Consider the following 23298-nt stretch of genomic DNA (forward strand, 5'->3'; position numbering starts at 1 on the left):
GCAGGTAAGTTTGAAACTTCATGTATATGACAAAGGATACATTATGCTTTATAACAAACTCTTAGTGACAGGCTGCTGGGCTCTACAGAAGTTTCTGGGGTTGAGGCCTCCCCAGGTCTGTGAAAGGACAGAGAGGGCTCCTGTTATCAAAGTCTAACCCTTCTCTCCCCAGCCTTCTGCAGACTCACTAAGAGTCTGAAGTCTCCAGGGACCACTATTTCTGAAAACAGAATAAAAAGGTTTAAAGAGGCACCCACCAGTAAAACTGCTGGTAGACTTGCAAAGAGATAGGATACTTGTATCCTTCAACCTGGCCCACCATTTCAGAGGAAAAGAAACTGAATGTATCTGGAGACTTCTCCTTATAAATCAAGGAAAGGATGCTTACCACACCCTTACCTAGACTGCTTGTATTTACTATGGAGTCATAATGATGTCTCCAAAAAGAAAGTTCTACCTCGTGCTGCAGCATGTTTTCTTGGCCTTGAGCCATCATCACTTTCACTTAAGTAGAAATCCTTTACAAATTATCATCAGTTTTATCCAAGACCTTTTCAGAGATCACCCAGTATATGATGGCTACTGCTTGGCTCTAATTGAAGTATAGAAACGAGTAAGACATAATGGTTGCTCTCAATGAGTTTCCATTTCAGTTAGAAGGGATACAACAAGCTCCAGAACATTTATATTAGAACATTTATATTATATTACTTTTAAGTATCTAAAGAAACACAAAGGGCTTTCATTAACCATGTCATAATAATACAACTTATAAATGTGCCCTTATGAACCTCAGACTTGAAAAAGGTTTAAGCCAGAAGTGGAACAGAACATGTTGACAGGCTGTTCTTTTAAAAGACCCAGAAATGAACTCTCCTTTTATCACTATGTTTTATGCATTTTAAGGAGGTCATAAACCAACAGAATCTATAATACACATTAATGCCAGGATAAATGAAAACCAATATATTATATGGTTAGTCTTGACATAATCTCAGAAAAGAATTATGTGATTGATTTTGAAATCTTATTTATTGCTCTTAGTTGAATAGCTGAAAGCTCTTCCTAACTAATTTGTTTAACTGGAGTTGCTATCTAGGTAAATCACAGATTTTTTTAAACTGCTTTATAGGCTCTATTAGATAAGGAATATATAACCCCATCTATCATTTTGTATTGGCCACCTTCCCAATAAAGTATACTCTTCATTTTATTGGACAGTTTCCAACACTATCCATGTACTACTAGAAGAGACACTGTTTATTGCTTATATTTGAAAACATATTTGTTTTAAAGAAAATCATAGAAAATAATTTTTTGATTCTCCTATATTATAGGGAGTATATACTCTTAGTTTTTCAAGATTATATAGGGTCAAGATGAACTGACTAGCTGTGGTGATTGGAGCACTCTGCAGAGTTCCTCTAAATTCCTGGACCCAGGTTATTAACTGAACCTTCCCTGAAGCCATTGAATTAAATTCAATATATGTGTCCTCCATTTAAGGTGACTTAATTGAGTAAGGATTTATTTTTCTCATCACTCATTGACAGAAATTAAAATTTGTAATTTCTAGGAAAATAAAATAGCCATCTTGGCTTCATGGTAACCAATTTACAATCTTTTCATAAATCATGATATTAAACACATGAATGGAAAATGAAAGATGCAAAAGCCATTGTTCTTTCTTTCTGATAAAACACACTCTTTCAGACCATGGCAAAATGTTTATGTTATCTTCTGCTACCTAAATACCTGACCCTGTGGGAGTTATTCAGCTCAGCAATGTTTGTTACAGATGGTGCCCGTGTTACAGCTTTGGTCCTTCCTCAGGAGACTTAGTTTCTGCAATGGCAGATTATACTTCTTACTAGATAAGCTTGCACTTGCCATCTGATGCAAGGGGAAGCACTTCCCCATCAAATGGCAAGTGAAAGCTGGTAGAAACAATGTTAAGTAGGTGAATCAATGAGGGGCCCACTCTGCACTGCTGAAAACAGCTACCAGAATTCAGAGGATAATGAAGGTGATCTCCAAAAAAGCAAATGAAAATAAAACATTTTTTAAAAACCCTGGCACAATTAATCGTCTTAAAAAATATTATCAAATACTTGTCGAATTTTCCAAGGAGCATAAAGAGGTGGAGGGGAATACTTGCTGATTTATATTAGATCTATAGCATCCATCTACAGACTCAATCTCCAGGAAACAGTGTTGATTTGAGGATTCATGTACAAGAAATACCCTGTCCCAACCATGTGCTGAGCCTATGCTAAATACTTTTAGATAAATCATCTTTTTAGTTTTTCTCCTTATCTATCCTAAGCTTTGTCACTAAATCAGATCCTCAAACAAGCCTTTGAGGAGACTCTGCGGCAACCTAGAAACTATATCTGCTCTTCCAGAACACCTTTAAAATGCATAACAGAGCAAGTTTGAAGGGAGTAGAAGGGAAGACTTAGGTCTGCTGAAATGGTTGCAGTTTCTTTGGAATTAACATTGCAGAAGCAAGACTAATGATAGATTTAAAAGCAGAAGGTTAGGCTCTGGATAGACAGAGTCCTAGATAATCTAATTTTATCTTCAAAGGCAATACTCTTATAGTCTTGAAAATTTTCTTATATCCCAGAGAGGACAAAAAGGGTGATACTAAACCTGTGTAGTTTTAAAAAGCCCTTCTTTTTTATTTCTTAAAGAATGTTTGATAAAATATTATTATATGCTATTATGAACTGTATTTTAGTTCTATTTCAGTAACAGCTGCCATAATTACATGATTCTAAATGTAAACTCTCCAAGAAAACCATATGAAGCACTTTTCTTTCTTGGTTAATATCCACAGAACAAATTAGCCAAATGGAAAGCTCTAGTCAGCTGTTTTGTTTCATGGGAGAGTAACTCATCAGCTCTCTGGAGAATTTGTGTTCAACCATTCCACACAAGACATTCAGCTTCCAACAAACTGTGCTTGCAAATATGTCCCTAGAGACTAATATCAAACATTCCACCACAATTCTATGATGCTTGTTTTAGGTTATTTTTGATTGATGGCCTGAAGTTATGGCTTAAGTTATTTTTAAGATTGTTTGTTGAGTTTTTTTAAAGTAGCATTTGGGAGGGGGAATGGAAACAGCCTCCTTCTTCAAAATGCAAATTACAGTTATAATTTAATTGCACATTTTCCATCAAGCCAAGTATACCTACAACCGACTTACCCATGACTTTTCCATTCTTACATCTTACTTGATCCTTGAATGGGATCATAAGCAGCTAATATAGTTCTCATTTCAGAGTTAAAGAAAGGGCCAGAAAAGTTACATGGCTTTCTTAACTGTGGACAAACTATATGCTAGGGCTAAAACCACCAGCACAAGAATCTGTAGCTTTTGATTTTTAACCCAATGCTCTTCTTAGTATGTATGTCTTTGGTTTCAAGCAAAAACCAAATAAGGAAGTACACACAGATCTGTTCAACTTGATCCTCAGAACCAAGCGAAGAAAAGAAAAAGAAATCCAAAAAGTAGAATTTATTTACTAATTATTCTAACTTTTTCATAGTTTTAAAATATGTGAATTTCAAATTTTTCTACTATAGAATGTGCACGTATCCTATCTGGCCTAGTTTACACAGACTAATAATAAATGTGGAGGATTTGTTTTTCTCATATAACTCCTTTAACTCCCCTAAATTTTCTCAAATTTATTCCCTCATTGCACCAACATTTCATTTGACATCATAAATATCAATGGACAATGACTTTGCAGTCGTGACACAATATGGCAGTCTCCAAAGTTTTATGCATAGACCCAGAAAGGCTCATGCAGCTCCCAACAGAGAATTGAAGTATCTGATCGAACAGTTTAAACTGTTAGTGGAAGCTCATTGGTGCCCCGAGTTTAGAGAAAAATCCTTTAATCTTGTCAACAGATTAACCACCTACTTTTGCTGTTTCTTTGATATCTTCCTTGGCTGATATTCAAAGGGCAATTGAATATCAAAGGCTGACTTCTTCAGTCACCCCCACAGAAAAAGTAAAAACTCTCCCTGCCGTGGCAGGCCCTTAGGGCTTTAACTTTTGTTCCCTAGCCATTATGCTCAGTCCTTTGACATACTTGCCATACATATAACATATAGGAATTAATTCACAATTCAAGTGAATATATAACATGCAAATTCTTAACTGTTTTATACTTAAGTTTTTATCCTTTCTTCTATTGATAGAATTCTCTTTGCATATGTGTTTTCATTAGTGCTTGTTTTGGATTCCAAGTTCTTAGAGAACAAGAAGTTTCCATTTGTTCAATTATTCAGTCCTAAAACATTTACTGAGATCGTGCTATGCCTCCTGAGATACAGAGATAAAGTAAGCAGCATCCTTAGCCTTGAGGAGCTAATAGTGGTGGGAGAAAGACACACATAGGACAAAACAACTGTTACAAAATGTGGCAAAAGAAAGATAGACATAAATATGAACTAATGAGAACAACCACTCTGCCCTGAAATATCTGAAAATGCTATAGAGAGAAGGATTTTTCACTGGACCTTGACCGATGAGGATAATCATCAGGTTGGATGGATCAGGCAGATGGGGAGCAAAGAGAAGAGAATTAGAAATAGAAGAAAAGTCATGTGTGACAACTGAAAGGCATAACGGAACAGAGTGTATCTGAAGAATAGGGAGTCACTGGAAGTGGCTGAAGCACAGGTGGGATGTGTGTGTGTGTGTGTGTGTGTGTGTGTGTGTGTGTGTGTTGGAAAGTCAGGGGCTGGGAAAGGGCTGGAGATAGTGAGACAAGTAGAAATGAGAAGATAGTCAAAGATCTCTATGCTAAATAGTTGAGTTTAGATTTAATTATCGTTAGAGAACAAAGTCACGTAATAGACATGTGCTTAGTACCTCTACATAAAGAAATATGTAATATTTTCAGTTCAATGTAAGCCAATATGGTCCACCAGATATGTGAGGAAAGCCTAAACTAATATTTAAATAATGCTTCTGAGGTAGAATCAATAGAATGTGGTAACCCATAAATGTGTGGGGTGTATAAGGAGGAAAAGAGAATGAAACATTGAAACATTTGCCTTAGGAGACTAGGTGTATTGTATAACTATGCACTGCAGATGGTTTCTACAATCCTTTATAGAGAATAGAGCAGTATACCTTGCTCAATCAGCCTTCAAAAATCCTGCTGACTGCCCATCAGTCATCTCTTGCCCTTAAGAGCAATGATTCAAATGATTAAAATCCTGAACAAGAAAATGACCACAGGTAATCCAGTTAATTGTAGATTAAACTTAGATTCTTCATCCAGTTTCTGTCTCTATTCAAGTTTTTCATTTCAATCACACAAGTTTCAAAGACTTCAACAGTTTGCATTAGCCCTTCCCAAGAGTATTTTAATATTCTTTACACCATTTAAATTTAAATTATTCCAAGTTCTTCCCTAAAGGAAATTCTACTTTACAGAATCAAATAAAGACCTGAATGGGCAATTGGGATAGCCATGCAGCAATCCCAGATGAGCATAGATATATTTATACAGGTAAAACTACTTTGAATAACCAGATGAAAATTAAACCACAAAGCCCACCAGACTTTACATTAAAGGGCAGTGCACTGTTGCTTATATGCAAAAGTAATAATTATGGTGTTATTTGCATTTATTTAGTAAAATTTACAGATCATATATTAGAGAAAAAAGTAATCTTAAAAATCCCCTACTGTATATCCTCATTTTAAGACACATATCAATGTGATTATTTTATATGGTGTTACCTATCTCCATGGGGAACAAAAAGCTGCAATCAAATCAATGTAGTAACTTATAATTGGTATTTAGAATAAGAATATATGATAATTCAACTCCCTCAAATTATAGCACAAAAAATAAAATTCCTCAAAAACACATCAACAGAAGACTGTAATTATATCCTAGTGCACTTCAACTTTACCATAAGAAAGTAAAAGTCCTCTTTAAAAACATGTAATCTATAGCAGGAAAGTAATAAGGCACATATAAGTAATATATTTATTTGCACAATGCTGTGTTAACTGAAACTTGTGCTTATTGGAAACATATTCTTGTTTTGCACATTTCCATGGTAGCTGAGTATTGAGAAAGGGAAGAGAAATGAGAGGGGAGAGGGAAGAAGGGAAAAAAGGAGAGAAATTTATTGTCTTTCTCTTCCCTCTCTTGCATGTACAATGGTCTTCCTCACAATTCACTCGTCTGCTCAGTCCACAAGCATTCCAGCTCTCTGTGAGCACAACTTCCATAACCACTATCAGCACACAAAGCCCTTTCCTGTTTTTTTGTTTTGTTTTGTTTTGTTTTTTAAGACGGAGTCTCGCGCTGTCGCCCAGGCTGGAGTGCAGTGGCCGGATCTCAGCTCACTGTAAGCTCCGCCTCCCGGGTTTGCGCCATTCTCCTGCCTCAGCCTCCCGAGTAGCCGGGACTACAGGTGTCCGCCACCGCGCCCGGCTGGTTTTTCGTATTTTTTAGTAGAGACGGGGTTTCACTGTGTTAGCCAGGATGGTCTCGATCTCCTGACCTCATGATCCGCCCGTCTCGGCCTCCCAAAGTGCTGAGATTACAGGCTTGAGCCACCGCAACCGGCCGGCCCTTTCCTGTTTTATTAAAAATAATCAAAACGGATGTAGAAATATAAAGGCTGGCTTAATACATACTATTACTTATTCATGATCCACTCATTTTTTAAAAAACATTGAATCTATGAGAGGACTTCAAACAGTTCATGGAAAATACATATTATTTAAAAACTAAGCATGTGTTTAAAAATTTTTTACACCAAAATAAACTCATACTAATTTGTTATAGCATGTCTGAAAAGGATCTAATTTGAGGCATCAAGAAGGATAAGACATCAGTTTGAGGAGTCTCTATCAGAGCAACATAAATTCTCCTAAAATTGAAGAATGAGCAAACATCAAATTTACAGTGAAACTTGGGAGGAAGAAAGGTGGAATAATGTATACTTTATGGAAAGATAATAGGGACAGTGCCCCCAAAGAAATTAGCAGTTTACAAATGGATAAATTGCCTTAAGAAGGGATGAGATAATGTTAAAGATGAAGCCTGCAGCAGCAGACCACATAAATTTGCAAGGAAAAAATTAATCCTTTGTGCCCTAATTGGAGAGGACTGATAATTAACAGCAGAAACAATAGCCAACACCATAAACATCTCAATTGGGTCAGCTTACACAATTCTGACTAAAAAACATAAGATGAGCAAACTTTCCACTTGGGTGCCAAAACTATTGCACAGACCAGCTGCAGACAAGAGTAGAGCTTTCAATGGAAATTTTAGACAAGTGAGATCAAGATCTTGAAGCATTTATTTGAAGAATTGTAACAAGAGATGAAACATGGCTTTGCCAGTCTGATCCTGAAGACAAAGCACAATCAAAGGAATGGCCTCCAAGAGACAGAAGTGGTCCAGTCAAAGCAAAAGGAGAACATTCATGAGCAAAGGTCATGGCAACAGCTTTTTGGGATGCTCAGGGCATTTTGCTTGTTGGCTTTCTGGAGGGCCAAAGAACAATAACATCTGCTTATTATCAGAGTGTTTGGAGAAAGTTAGCCAAAGCTTTAGCTGAAAAACGCATAAGAAAGCTTCACCGGAGAATTCTTCACAATGCCCCTGCTCATTTCTCTCACCAAACAAGAGCAATTTTGTGAGAGTTTCTATGGAAAATTATTAGGCATCCATCTTATGGTCCTGACTTGGCTCCTTCTGACTTCTTTTTGTTTCCTAATCTTAAAAAAGACTTTCAAGGGCACCTATTTTTCTTCAGTTAATGATGTAAAAAGACATTGACATGGTTAAATTCCCAGGACCCTCAGTTCTTTAGGAATGGATTATATGGCTGATATCATCACTTACAAAAGTGTCAAACTTGATGGAGCTTATGTTGAGAAATAAAATTTATATTTTTACTTTTTATCTCTTAATTCCATTTCTATTAACTTTTTGAAGTCTCCTTATATAGAAAAAAATATTCATAATATATACACAAACTGTAAGAAATAACAAATTTGCTTAACAAAACATCTCCTTTATATTTGAAACCCCCTGTGTAACATCCCAATCCATTTTTATAACTATGAAAATTAGATAATCTTATATTGCATCCTGAATTTTGTGTTAATCATCATTATGCTTTTTAAAAATAACTTTAACAGCACATATTTATAATTCCTAATAATAAATTTTGGCTGTTCTAAACTTTATATAAATGTCATTCTGGTATATTTACTCTCTACAACTTGCTTGTTTACTCAATGTTGTAAAGTTCTTCTGCGTTGAGGAAGATACCTGTAAGTCATCTGTTTTTGTGGCCATATGACAATGTGTTGTGTGACCATATATCTATTTGTTTATCCATTTTTCCCTTGATGGACATTCAGACTTTTTTGGATGGCTAGTATAAACTATGTCACTGTGAGCATTGTTCCACATCATCCCTGAACGTTTCTCTCAAATTTACACACTTAGGGGTGAAATTGATGAGTTACGTGACAGGTATATGTTCAATTTTACAATAAAATGAAAAATTGTTTTTCAAAGTGATTTTATCTATTCATTTTGCATTCTTATTTTCAACGTGTAAGAGCTCCCGTTACTTTTTTTTTTTTTTCCTGAGACAGAGTGTCCCTCTATTGCCCAGGCTAGAGTTTGATGACACAATCTCGGCTCACTGCAACCTCCGCCTCCCAGGTTCAAGAGATTCTCCCGCCTCAGCCTCCCAAGTAGCTGGGATTACAGGCATGTGCCACCACACCCGGCTAATTTTGAATTTTTAGTAGATATGGTGTTTCACCATGTTGGTCAGGCTGGTGCTGACCTCAGGTGATCCACCTGCCTCAGCCTCCTAAGTGCTGGGATTACAGGCATCAGCCCACCGCACCTGGCCTCCCGTTACTTCTTTATCCTCGCCAACATTTGATATTGTCAGCATTTTTTTCATATTTTGTGAGTATAAATGCATTTTATTTTGGTTTGTTGAACAGATCAATTTAAATTTCACTGATTAAAAGTAGGTTGTGCTTTCTTTAAAATAAATATTTTCCATTTACAAAAGAACATATTTGCTCACAATAAGTGAATTAAAAACAAGCTAATGGAAAAATGATCTCCATTAGCTTGTTTTTAATTTACTTACTGATTCATAGGAATGTTTTATGTATTTTGTATTCTAACTCTCTCTCAGTTACTTGTGTAGCAAATATCATCTGTCATATTGTGGCTTGTCTTTTCAGTCTTTAAAAAGTGTCTCTTAATGAGCAATTTTGAAAAAATTATCAACCTTTTCATTTACGGTTTGTCTTTTTCATGGTTTTAAAAATATTTTTCCTAACATATGATCATAAGATCATAGAAATTTACTTCCATATTTTAAAGGTTGCCTTTCATATTCATGATGGAACTGTTTTGAGTATGGTATGAGGTATGGACTCAATTTATTTTTTCCCATGTAAATAACCAATACCATTTTTGATATATCACATTTTCATATATGCATAGATCTGATTTGATTCTCTATTCTCCTCCATTGGTCTTTGGTTTATCCTGTTTCAATACTAGACTGCCTTAATGATGACAAGTTCTTATATCATTTACAACAAATTATTCCACTATATTAAGGTTTTAGACACATCTTGTTATATTTAAGACAAGTACAATTTCCATTGTTTTTGAACGTTATATGTTTTTAACATTGTATTTCTGATGTGTAGGAATTTTGCTGATATTTTGATATTGATTTTGTATTAAGGAACTTGCTAAATTATATTTCAGTGGTTGTTAATGAGGTTGAGAATATTGTCATGTTTATTAATCAGCTGGTTATCATCCTCTGTGTATCTGTTCAAGTCTTTTGTACTTTTATTGGGTGGTCCATTTTTCTTCTTATTGATTTGTTGGACTTCTTCACATGTTTTGGATATGACTTCTTTGTTAATTAATGAATTGCAATACCTTCTTTGACTCTGGCTCTCTCTTTACTCTTATTTGTGTTTTTTGAGAAACAGAAGTTCTTAAGTTTAATTTAGCCTAGTGTATTACATTTTCTCTACATGGCCAGCACATTTTCTGGCTTCTTTCTGAAACCTTTCAGATTACAAGTTTATAATGACATTCTCTTATATTCTCAAAGGATTATTGCTTTGTCCTAACAGATCTATGGTTCACCTGGAAAAAATCTTTATATGTCATGTGAAGTAGTAATCTAGTTTCACTCTTTTTCATATGGAAACAAATACAATTGACCCAACACCATTTACTAAAAAGACCATTCCTATTATTTGTTATCCCTCACTGTTCCTTAGGTCGTGTGTTATATATGTATAGATTCGCTTTTGAGCTCTCTATTCTGTTCTGGTGATCTAAGTATTTAATCCTGTGTTTATACAATACCATCCCCTATAGTAGCTTTATAATGTCTTCATATCTGACTTAGCAAGTCTTCCAATCTTGTTCTTGTTCAAATGTGATTACACTATTCCTGGCCCTCTGCATTTCTTTATAAATTATGGAATTAGCTTGTAACAAAAATAACCTGATAGAATTTTTGTTTGTTTGTTTTTGAGACGGAGTCTCGCGCTGTCACCCAGGCTGGAGTGCAGTGGCCGGATCTCAGCTCACTGAAAGCTCCGCCTCCCGGGTTCAGGCCATTCTCCTGCCTCCGCCTCCCGAGTAGCTGGGACTACAGGCGTCCGCCACCCCGGCCGGCTAGTTTTTTGTATTTTTTAGTAGAGACGGGGTTTCACCGTGTTAACCAGGATGGTCTCGATCTCCTGACCTCGTGATCCGCCCGTCTCGGCCTCCCAAAGTGCTGGGATTACAGGCTTGAGCCACCGCGCCCGGCCTCCTGATAGAATTTTATTTTGCATCTATAGGGCAATTGAAGGGGAAATAATACCTTCACAATAGTAAGTCTTCAAGTCTAAAAGCATGGTATTATCCTTCCATGTATTTATTTTGGTTTTCTGTCTATTCCTTCAAAGTTTTATAGTTTTCTATGTAGAGATCTCATACATTCCTATTAGGTTTATAGCAAGGTGTTTCAGGGAATTTAAATGATATCACAAATGACTTTTTTCATTTCACTTTGTTACTGCTAGGAATAAAATTGATTTTTATATATAGACATTTTATTGAGCAACTCTAATAACTAACTTGTAAATTCTAATCAGGTATTATAGAATTTTTTGGATTTTCTCCACAATTAGATCATCAGCAAATAGTGAGTTTGTTTCCTTTTAACTCTTGCACTTTTTTTCCCTCACCTTACTGCAAAATCTGTGGCTTCCAGTATAAAGCTGAATAGAAGTGGTGATTGTGGATATTCTTTTCCTGTTCATAATCTGAGTAAAAGTTATCAACATGTACCATTAAGTATAATGTTTGCTATAGGTTTTTTTAAACCACATGGAAGAAGTTTCTTTTATTTTTAGTTTGCTAAGAGTTTTTAATCATAAATTGAAGATTTTATCAAATGCCTTTTCTGCAGCTGCTGAGGTAATTTCACAGCTGTCCCTTTTCTTGATAAAATTATTGAAACACAGTGATTCTCTTGAATTTTAAACTGAACTTGGCATTCCTAAAATGAAATCAACTTGATCACAATATACAAATCTCATCATATATCACTGGATTTCGTTGCTTGTTATTTGGGGTTGGGTTTTGTATTTATTGCCAGAAGTATTATGGACCTAAAATTTTCCTTTCTCATACTGATTTTAGATTTTGATACCAAAGTGTTAATGAGTTCAAAATTAACCACAGCATGTTCTCTGTTTGTACTTATTTGATTTAGTTTGTATGAGATGGCTGTTATTTCTTCTTTAAAGCTTGGCAAATTCACTGGTGAAGCCACTTTGGCTTTATTTCACTCTGTATGTAGGCTTTTAATTACAAATTCATTTTATCTAATAGTTGTCATAATTTTTTATTTCTTCTTGTATCAATTTTAATAGTTTTATTTATTTTAGATTTTTCCATTTTACCTAAATTTTCTAATTCTTTGACATAGGGTAGTTCTACATAGTCAGTTTTACATAGATTCGTCTACATGTTTACAATTTTCATTTTTTTCCCTACTCTTTTCTGCACGTGTGAGCTCCAATGTGTACTTTTGCCCAAAGAACACTCTTTGGTATTTATTTTAACGTGGCTGGATGATCAATAAATTTAGTTTCTGATGGCCTGAAAATGCTTTTACCTGAATTGTCAAAAGACCTTTTACCTGGGCATAGACTTCTAGGTTGGTTGCTAATTTTTTTCAGCAATTTGCATATATCTCTCCATTGTCTAGAAGAAGTAAGTATCTTCTCAATTTGTTGTTAATCTGAAAGTAATACTTTATCATCTATTTTTGATATGTTATTTGTCTTTGATTTTTAGTAGTTGTACCCTGATGTGTCCAAGTGTGTTTTTCAGGTCAGTTAAGGTTCATGGTTTCTTGGTTTTTAAACTTTGGGACATGTATTTTATCAGTTTTGGAAGACTGGCCATTATTTCTCCAAATACAACTTGTATATTTTTCTCTTTTATCATTCTCATTCTATCACCTATGTTTCTTACTTTTTAAATTATACCTTTCATACCTTTTATCATCATGCTTAATTTTATTTTCTATTTTATCTTTTTCATTTCACCCAATCTTTTCTAAAATTTCCTGTTATGTCCCTAATTTCAATCATTGTATATTTCTGTACTATAATTTACACTTCATTCTTTTTCATTGTTTTTAATTCTCTGTACATTTTTGCTCCTTATTTTACCTCCTTGAACATATTAAGAATAGTTTTATATTCTGTCTTATAACTCCAAAATCTATGGTTTCCTGCGTGTATGTTTCTATTTTTTATGTTCCCTTGTCTTCTTTTTAACATGGTCATTTTTGTTTAGTGCTAGACATTGGTGTAGAAGTAATTGAGGCCTAGTATGATGTTTTCTTCCTTCAGACAGGATGTGTGTTTACTCTGGTGTTCACCTAGGGATATCAGAATTCCAGGATTATCTTAATAAAATTTTAGAAACTGAGGTAATTCAAAGCTGGGCTTCAGTCTCTGAAATACTAGTTTACTTCTAATTTGCCTTACTCCAAGGGCATAGAAATCTCACCTACACAATGATAAGCTTACCAGGCCTGCTACATTGAAGGTCCACAGACCTCAATCTATGTCCCCTTATCCTTTCAAGGCTGTGAGAAGTGCCATACAGCTTCTCATACTATTCATTTTATCTTCCTGAATGTACATGTTCTTCTGTGGAAAGCCAATTATCAAGCTCATCTATGTTTTTCTCTTTCTTTTGGACATTGCCTATTAATTCTTCACTGTGATATTAATTATATGATGCCTCCAAGGTACATTTTTTAAGTATATATTTTTTCTAGCTTCTCTGGTGGTTCACAGCTGCCTCATGGTTTGAATTATACAGAGTACCATTATTGGAATGGAAGTCTTTCACCAATTTTATTTGGGGAAAAATTTCTACTATCTTCATTTAGTGAATTTTCTCTTTATGCATTAGTTTGTTTCATTTCAAAGTTGCTGATTTTTACTTTTGCTTTTTTTGATCTGCTGATAATCTTATCCATTGAATTCTCTACTACAAATATTTTTAAACATAAGACCCCATAGGGACTTTATTATACTTATGTTAAATATTTGGAAGGAAATGAACATAATGAGAGAATGTATAAATGATTTCAGCAGAAAAATGAAAGAACTGGAAAAGGATCAAATAAATATTAGAATTTAAAAAAATGTATATATTTACTTCTTGAGATATCTTATAATTTTTTGCCTACCAAACATTGGAACAAAATACACATGTACAATTTTTGTTTTGTTTTGTTTTGTTTTGTTTTACCCCCAGAGGATGCACTCCTTTCTTGTCACATGGCTAGGTCAAGGGGAAGAACTTTTAGTTTCTGTCAAGTGTTGTGCTGAGTTGCAGTTAACAAAAATATTAAATTAGGCTGACCTCTGTTTCAAATGGTATTAAAGAAAACTGTATTTCCCTTTCATCAAATCTTTGACTGAAGCTGACAAGAATTTGTTGGGATTTGAACTCAGATTGGTTGCAGATGTAGGTAGTTACTTTTGGATCATCTTTGGAATATTTTGGTTTTCAACCAAGAAAGTTTAACCACTCCATTTGGTTTGATTCGGGTTTAAAATGTATCATGTATCTTCTTCTTTTGTGATGTCTCAGTTTTCTATTTTTCTTTTTCCTATCTACTTTCTATGAAATAATTTTGTTTTACTTATTTCTATTTCTATGTTTAGAGTTTTCCATTAAAATTTAACAAATCTATGGGCTTATGATTAAAATTTTAACATAAGAAATACTTAATCTTAATGTAACTCAGTTAATGTATTCTTTTCCAACAATACAAGGGTTAACAATCAACTCTTTCCTCACTTAAATTCTATTTTCCCCAGTACATTGGTACTACTATGTGTTTTTGAACCCCACAAATTATTATTGCTGTTTCATACAGTCAATGTTTATTTTTATGTAACTGCATGTTAGTCAAGGTCTTTGCTCCTTATTCTTTCTCTTGGTCTTCCATTTTCCTAAACCTTCCTTTAGAGAGTTTCCTTTCTTCTTTCTTTTTTTCAAACCACGTTCTTTAGAATTACCTTCAGTGAGGGTTTTTTGGTAGTAAACATAGCTTTTGTCAACTTAAATATGTTTTTATGTCATCCTATTCTTTAAATTCAGCTTCACTGAGTATACAGGTATAGGGTTTACTTATTTTCTCTTAGTATTAGTTCAGTTCCTTCTGGTTTCTATTGTTGCTGTTTAGAAGTTGTCTTCATATCTAATTGTTGGTGTTTTAGATTTTTTTCTCTCTTTGAATGTCTTTAAGATCATCTTTGTTTCTAGAGTATGGCATCTTTATTATGATATGTTTGTTTTTATGATGCCTGAAATTTGTTTTACTTTCTGCATCTATACATTTATGTCATTAATTCTTGGAAAGTCAATTCTATCTGCAACCTTTGCGTATTTCTCATTTTCTCTATTATCTTCTTTTGAAATTCTGTAAAGACTTAGGTCAAATCCTTTTACTCTATCTTCTACTTTTTTTTTAACTGATATATTTTCTATCTCTTTTTCTTTCTTCATTATATAGTATATCTTTAGTTCTATCTCCAAGTTTATTAATTTTCCCTTCAACTGATTTTAATCCACAACTTAATCTAAGTTTTAATTTTAATGATACATTTTTATTGCTATTATTTCTATCAGTTCTCTTGCAAGTCTGCCTAGTCATTTTTATTCTCCTGAATTTTTCTAGATAATGCCCTCTGTTATGTCTTTAAATATGTTAAACATAATTATTTTCCATTTTATATCTGTTATTTCTCATGTTAAATTGTTTTGTTGGAGATCAATTATTTTCTTTGCTGGATTTTTACTTATACTGCTTGTTTTCATTGCTTATTCTTATTTTAAATACTTTAACTGTGAATTCATGTTTAATGAAAATTTATACGTATGAATTTTTTTAGGCCTAGGATGATGCGACATTCTTTCATAGAGGATTTTCTTGTGTTCCATTTTAAACTAAGCCTTTTAAACTAAAAGCTACGAGTTTTAGACCTTACGGTTAGTATAAGTCCAGGCTGTAAATACTTGGATAACAAGGTCATCATGGCTCAGAAGACATCCTCAGGACAGATGGCTCCTTTAGAGAGTGTTAACCTTTCTAGTTTCCTGCTTTCTTCTTATTTTTAGCCTCTGAGATTTTCCCGTACTTTCTTGCCAGTTCAGCAACACATTTTATTTTGTTTGTTTTTTATTCCTTAGGCATGTGTTTTTGAACATGCAGTTTTCTAAGCTGTCAGCAATAAGCATCTCCTCACTCACGTTTTAACTCTGAAATCTGACATCAGACAATTTAGTGTCTCCAAACTATTCTCTTGAAGGCATCATTTACCTCCTTGTTGACACTTTCCTTAATTGTTATTAACATATATTCTCTTCTTGAAGTTCTCATTTCTTTTGTCTTTCAAAACACTGTGACATTCACTACATCTGCTTCATCTCTTTCCCATCACATAACATGCATTTATCCATGAGTTTGTATTTTATCTGTTTTCGCTTTTCTATACTAGGGTTTATTTGATGGTCTCATTCAGTCTCATAACTTCAGTTACCATTGCAGCTCCTCAACTACTAATTAGCTCACCCAGGAAAATAGTCTAAACTTCTTAATCTAACACATTTCGATGCCTAATATTTTGGACATACAGCTTGATGGCTATCTAGTTTAGTTCCTCAAATTCAATATAACTAAACCTGAGTTCATCTTGTCTTCCAACTAGTTTCTCTTTGTGTACCCCCATGTGGCATACTAATTCTACCAGGAACTGTATATGAAATTTCAGAACTACTCTCTCTGCCTCCCAAATGCATTCACTTTTTAAGTCCTACTGCATCTTGCACATGATCTCAATACTCTTTTCTAAATCAGGCCATCATTACCTCCAACATGAATACCCCAAATGCTTCCATCCCTTCCTCATTTCCAATGTCATTCTCACCCTTTAAACAAGACTCAGTCTTTGGCTTCTCAGAATTCCAAGACTTCATACATGGTTGTATTCTTCTATCACTTGATCTCACAGTCTCTACAACTCTCTCTTTATATATATAATATATGCCAATATATAATTTAATGTGTACATACATGTTTAACATTATATATTATATATAATTACTTGTTCATGTAAATTGATTAATAATTTTATTCTTATGATTTGTTTATTTAATGAATTTTCCCTTAAGGTAAATAGCTCATTGATTCTCCATATCCCCCCCCCCAACACAAAAAACAGCACATTTTGTACAGAAGGCATAATATTTGTTGATTAGACCACATATTGAACAATGAGTTTCGAATTAGTTTTCCTGTTTATGGTATATCTACCTTTAATCCCTTCTATCACTGTTTCTAAATTAATTCTCATAAGTCTCAGCTCAAAACATGGCACTTACCTGTTCTAAATCATCAATGATTATATTTTTTCTATGGAAAAAAGTTCAAAACTAGCATGAAACTTAAGCCATTGATGATCTTGCTCTAGTCTTCCTTTTCAAATTTGTCTTCCAATATTTACCCTCTCATGCTCTGCAAGCCATTTAGAATACGGTACTTACTGTTTTCCATGCATGCCTCACATATACAAGTGTCAGTGCCCTTCCCAATTCTGTTGCTGCATCTAAATGCCCTTCTCCACATCTCAAGGAAAGGACAGGTTTACACTGGCTAAGATCCTCGGCTTCAGTTTCTAAAAGTTGTAGACTTGCACCCTAGACCTAGCATTTTTATCAGCCAAGTGATCTTGGCCTCCTAAGTTTTGGTTTGCTCATCCATCAAATGAGCATAATAATAATAGACCTCCTCAGGGGATCATTGCAAAGATTTTTAAAAAGATCCACATAGAGCAGTTGACAGAGGACTCAGCCTATATGTTCAGGAAACATATAGGAGTATTAAGTATTATGGTTAGTATTTCTGAAATTACTCCAAGGGTGGTAGAGACTGCCCTTTGCCCACTTCCACATCCATTCTGCTGGTGATCTAGAGGTCATAAACTTGCTGCTGCTGCCACGAGTACCACCACAACTGTCTCTCCCAGCAAAAACACCAGTTAGGAAACCTGAATCCTGGCATTCTGAATGGATAGAAGCTGTTCACATCTCAGCCAGCCGATTTGCCACCATCAACAGCAGCAGGAACACGTCTTTCATTTAATATCCACCTGCTGATTTTCCCATGTGTTTGCAGCAGAGACAAATTTGCATCCTGAACACACACTGTAAGAAGATCCAGGAAATGCTTTTAATTCCTTGATCTCTCCAACTTGAAAGAGGATAAAACTAAGTTTGGGAAGGCCAATCCATAATATCTGCTACAAAAGTCATTCAGTTGCCACTGCTTCAAGTTGTTCCTGAATTTTTCCTAGCTGAAAATAATTGTCCTTCCTCCTTCTTTAAGGGGGTGGTTTTCAACCATGCTGGATATTAGAGCTACTTGAGAACGGAAAAATACTTATTTTTAGTGCACTCCCAAAAAGTCTAATTTATCTGAGACAGGGATGCACCTTGGACATTTTTTAAATTCTAATGTGTACCCAATGTTTAGAACTACTGCTATAAAACTTGTAACCTTTCATTTATTCTCATCACTTCCTAACTTTTGTTTAGTGATTTATGAAATGTCCTTACTCTTCCTCCTAGATCATAAGCTCTCTGCAGACAGTATGTGAGTCTAATCTATTTTTATATCCTTTACAACTTGCAGCAGATTACTTTGCAAATGACATGTACTTTACATGTTTTTCAAATGCATTAATAAATAGATGGTGTGTGATGCCTTGCAAACAATAGTATATTAAAGATACCAGGCATGGCACCTAGTCCTTGCCTCTCTCCCACGTGAAATGTTCTCAACTACACTTCTTGTGAATCTATTCATTCTGCATAGCATAGTAAAAATGTTAAGTGGATATATTACTCATAGCATTAGGCTTTTTATCAATAACTCACCATAAAATATAACTTGACGCAAAATTGTTCTGGTTTTAAAAATAGCACCTAAGAAATAACATTCTCAGCTACAGAAACTATTATCAATGAACTTACATCTTTTTTTTTTTTTTTTTTTGAGACGGAGTTTTTGCTCTTGTTGCCCAGGCTGGAGTGCAATGGTGCTATCCGGGCTCACCGCAACCTTCACCTCCTGAGTTCAAGTGATTCTCCTGCCTCAGCCTCCCAAGTAGCTGAAATTACAGGCTTGCGCCACCACACCCGGCTAATTTTATATTTTTAGTAGAGCAGGGGTTTCTCCATGTTGGTCAGGCTGGTCTTAAACTCCCAATCTCAGGTGATCTGCCCACCTCGGACTCCCAAAGCGCTGGGATTACAGGCGAGACACAGCACAGCCAAACTTACATCTTTCTAAGGGAGAAATCTAAAATCTAAAGGAGGGAACTAGAAAAACAAAGCCAAGTCCATTGATGCCATTGAATTGCTCAACTACTCATCTGTCTTCTACTCATTTGTCTTCATTATGTTCTTTGACGTATCAGTGTACCACTAAATAAACCTTCTAAAATCCCAATATGCAAAGATAAAACTTCTGGGCTTAAATGTTGTGTTAGTTGCTGAATAACTTTGAAAGAAGTTTGAGAAGAATGTCTAAGTGATACATTCCAAGTGAATGACTAGCACTGCTGAGTTCACACCTAGAAAAGTTGAATGCTAACCAATTGGGGGTACATTGTTTATATTAATAGTTCTTACAGCTCATAATTAAGAACAGCTTTGCTCAAGACTTTTTAATCTTTGAAAGCAAAAATTTTCCAATGTCTTTGACAAATTATTCCTCAGGTGGTGATTCCTGAGACAAAAATCACATAGTCCTCATCCTCTTTCCTACAGCTCTACCTGTTAGGGCATGATTAAAACAAGCTAATTGGCTTGCTCTTCTGGACACAGAATTATTCCCTGAGAATTTTAAACTATTAATGTTAGTGATAAAGAAGAGGAAAAAGTAAAGAATAATGTTTAGAAAAGCGTAAAATAGTAAAAAGTGGTCAGATTGGAAAAATTCATTCTCTTACCTGTTCTGCCTGCTTCATTCCAGTTAGAACTACTTGCATTCGAAGTTCAAATCACTTTAAAAAGCTTTCAAGTTTCAAGATCCTTCTTCATCCTTAATGTACCCAGGTGAAAATTTGTTCTCAAGACTAAACATTTCCCAACTTCAAATGAGCTCCTATGCCATTCTCTCACTTGTCTTTTCCCTTCCTCAATAAAGTTTGATCTTTCCTTCCTTTCTTCTTTCTTTCCTTCCTTCTTTTCTTCCTTCCTTTCTTCCAATCTTCCTTCCTTCCTAACAGATTTCCAACAGCTTAACTTCCTTAAGGTCTTCCTAGAAAGGTCTCTCCTCACTCTCCTTTCTATTATAATGGTTCTCTAAGAATTCTATATCGTTCTAATAGAATGTGTATCTTTTATATAGTTATAATACCTCTATTTTTAAGAAACACTATTTGGATATATTCAAAGATCAATAGTTAAACGATAGACTTCATGAAAATGAGGAATGAATTTCTTAGTGTATTTTTTCTAACCAAGAAGAAAAGAATAAACATTCAGTTTGTTCTCTTACTTCAAATTACATTCACTATTACTAAGACAGGGGCTAAGCTAAGAGAATCCAGACTCCTTGAGGGGGCAGGGAGTTCAAATCACTGAGTAAATATTTAAGAAGTGTTGACCTGGACCAAATGCCTCCTCCCACTGTATAGTCCTACAAGTGTAAAATCACAAGGTTTTGAGATATTAGACCAATTCTGTCCTCACCCTACCCAACTTCCTGATGTTGCTTTTACAAAACAGAATTGAATAAGAAGTGAATTTCTTTTAAGAGGCCGGGTGCGGTGGCTCACGCCTGTAATCCCAGCACTTTGGGAGGCCTAGGCGGACGGATTACAAGGTCAGGAGATAGAGACCATCCTGGCTATCATGGTGAAACCCCGACTCTATTAAAAATACCAAAAAAAAAAAAAAAAAAAACAAAAAAAACTAGCCGGGCGCGGTGGCGGGCGCCTGTAATCCCAGCTACTCAGGATGCTGAGGCAGGAGAATGGCGTGAACCCGGGAGGCGGAGCTTGCAGTGAGCAGAGATCGCACCACTGCACTCCAGTCTGGGTGACAGAGCGAGACTCCATCTCAAAAAAAAAAAAAAAAATTAAGACATATTGTCTATGTTGTAAGGAATTTTCTGTGGATCCAGGCCTATTATCCTATTAGGACTTGGATGGGAGAAGGACCATCTTGTCTTATATTTAGGCATCTGATCTGATCACTAAATAAGTTACAGGTATTTTGATGTTGTCATGTTTAAAGTGTCATTTGAAATAAGCAATTGAAATATTATCAATTTGGTGTAATCCCTTTTGTGGTTTTATATATTCATTTTATAATACACTAAAAGCCTCACAAAATGGCAGTAGACTGCCAGTTCCTAACCACTGAGGGGCTATGTTTCATGATGCTATTATATACATCTAAAACGAAAATAAATATTAATGAAAGTGACGTTTTCCATATTAAGTAAAGAGAGTTAAAGGTACATACTTTATTTCTATGAAGTGATAAATACTTGATTGCTGTAAATGTGAATAAAACTTTTATTTTTAAACCTTTCAAGGGAATTAGATCTATTTTCCTGCTGTTTTCAAGCCTTCAGTAACCCTCTGAGTGTGTTTGTACTCACTAGGAAGGAACATTTCTGTGGAATTAATCAAATGGAGAATTCAATGTTCCTTGTAGATGATTTTGGCCATGTTCCATTGCGAACTTTCTAGTCTGCATTTCATCTTTCCTGGGAAAAGACCCACATATTCCAAATCCTCTGCCTTTTCTCTACTTGTTAGTGAAGAACAATATAGCAAAACTGCTATGTACAGAATTAATAATCATGTGCATTTAGCAAGGCTCTCTGCTGGGAACTTCATCACTAGAATAAGGCAAAACGCATGAGAATAACAGTTCAAATGTAGTCAGTACAAACTAGTATCAAAAACGCTGTTGTATCATCATCGTTAATTGCTCCTCTGATTTTGCCAAAATTAAAAAAAAAATTCTGTTGGGAGAGAATTAGAAAATATTCAAAGCTCCTAACATATTCCAGTAAATCCTGAGATGACAAATCTCATTTTCCGAGGAAAAGCAGTACTACTTTTTTTTTTGTAACAACAAAGAATTCATGTTCAACGCCTAATTAAAACCTTTGGAAATCTATATGCGTTGTTTCTTAATGGCTTTCCAAATTTACAAGACAATCAGAATCCTTATCTACCACTGGCTTTAGGTTTCATATCAGCTTTTTTATTCACCTTACAGAATGATTTTCACCTTGCAGATGAATTCTAGCTATTTTATCCATAGCTATAATGGAATAGCTGCTGCTATTATTCATGCTCTATACATGTTACTTTGGCCCTAAAGCCTGAAGGAACCTATTATTGTTTTCTACCACTGATGATTTTATATGCACTTCTGCATTTGGGCAATTGTTCAACAATAGTCACAAAGACCTAGCACTTGTTCAGAATCCTACCTGCTGAGGAGTTTTATTTGGCCAGCTTGGTAAAAGATATTTAAATGAAGATATCTAAAGCTAGTAGAAAACAGAGATTTTGGAGTCATCAGCACATTTGGGATGGTGGAAGTCACAGCTAAGGAGGGGATGTGGTACAGGAAGACCTTGGGGTTAATGTGCAGAGCCCTTATTCAGTGAAGATTCGAATGACAATGTATTGATTATTAATTTATATTTCAGTAAAAAAGACTGTTTTTCCATCAAAATCTGCCTCTAGAATTTTCCAGCAAGAAGTAAGTGAGGACAGTTATTAAAAGCCCTAGCAACAGTTTATATTTATATCCTTGAGGTAAAACCATCCTGTTTCAACAGATACCATATTCTCATTGAATTCCACATTAGCTTATGATAAACACAAGATGTTTTTCATAATCTAGCTGCAGGTTTTATGCATTTTTTTAGCAAAACACACAAGAACTGCCAAGATGGGAGAGTAACCTTTCCTAAATCACTCCAAATGTCACCATGACTAGAAGCATATTTTCCTAAATTGGTGGATTTTTGCTTAAGAAAATATAAATTCATCCGAATGCTTCACTCACATTACATTAAGGTTTCATCATTTATCCTATAAACAAAATTCTGCTTTTATATACATGAATCACTTTGTCATTCACAGGATCAAACCAAAATGACAACTGCTCAATTTTACTGTCAATACTGCACAGCATCACTTCTTGGGAAGAAATATGTACTAAAGGATGACAGTCCGTACTGTGTTACATGTTATGATCGTGTATTTTCTAACTATTGCGAGGAGTGCAAAAAACCAATTGAATCCAATTCTAAGGTAAGTCTCAACACAATTTACAGAATTACTGCATATGAACAGCAAACAAGTGGGTTGGAGTGCCTCTTTTCCTTTAGTGTTGACTTTCAACATCATTTCTCTGCTACTGGATATACAAGGATCTTAAAAGTTACCAGCAGTCAAACTCTAGCCACTACACTTAGCACTATGAAATACAACATATGCTTAATCCTCACGTGATCTTATAAGGTAGCTGAGAATGCTAAAGATTAATGATGTTAAGCTATTTGTCCAAAGTTACACAGCTAGAATTTTCCTGCTG

The 23298-nt window shown here is 34.9% G+C and overlaps 1 protein-coding gene across 4 annotated transcripts in view; it reads left to right on the forward strand.

The window, feature by feature from the left end:
• The window catches only part of FHL5 (four and a half LIM domains 5), a 52954-nt gene that overhangs the window by 16846 nt on the left and 12810 nt on the right, over window positions 1-23298 (forward strand). For 2 of the 4 annotated variants that reach the window (XM_025382577.1, XM_025382576.1), the window contains 2 exons: window positions 20487-20586; window positions 22845-23015. In XM_025382577.1, coding sequence (XP_025238362.1) covers window positions 20584-20586; window positions 22845-23015 — 174 coding nt within the window. In that variant the 5' untranslated portion in view covers window positions 20487-20583. The remainder of the gene's footprint in view (window positions 1-20486; window positions 20587-22844; window positions 23016-23298) is intronic. The other 2 variants (XM_025382578.1, XM_025382579.1) reach the window with 1 other exon arrangement.

This window comes from Theropithecus gelada, chromosome 4 (assembly GCF_003255815.1).
Source record: "Theropithecus gelada isolate Dixy chromosome 4, Tgel_1.0, whole genome shotgun sequence".
NCBI lineage: Eukaryota > Metazoa > Chordata > Mammalia > Primates > Cercopithecidae > Theropithecus > Theropithecus gelada.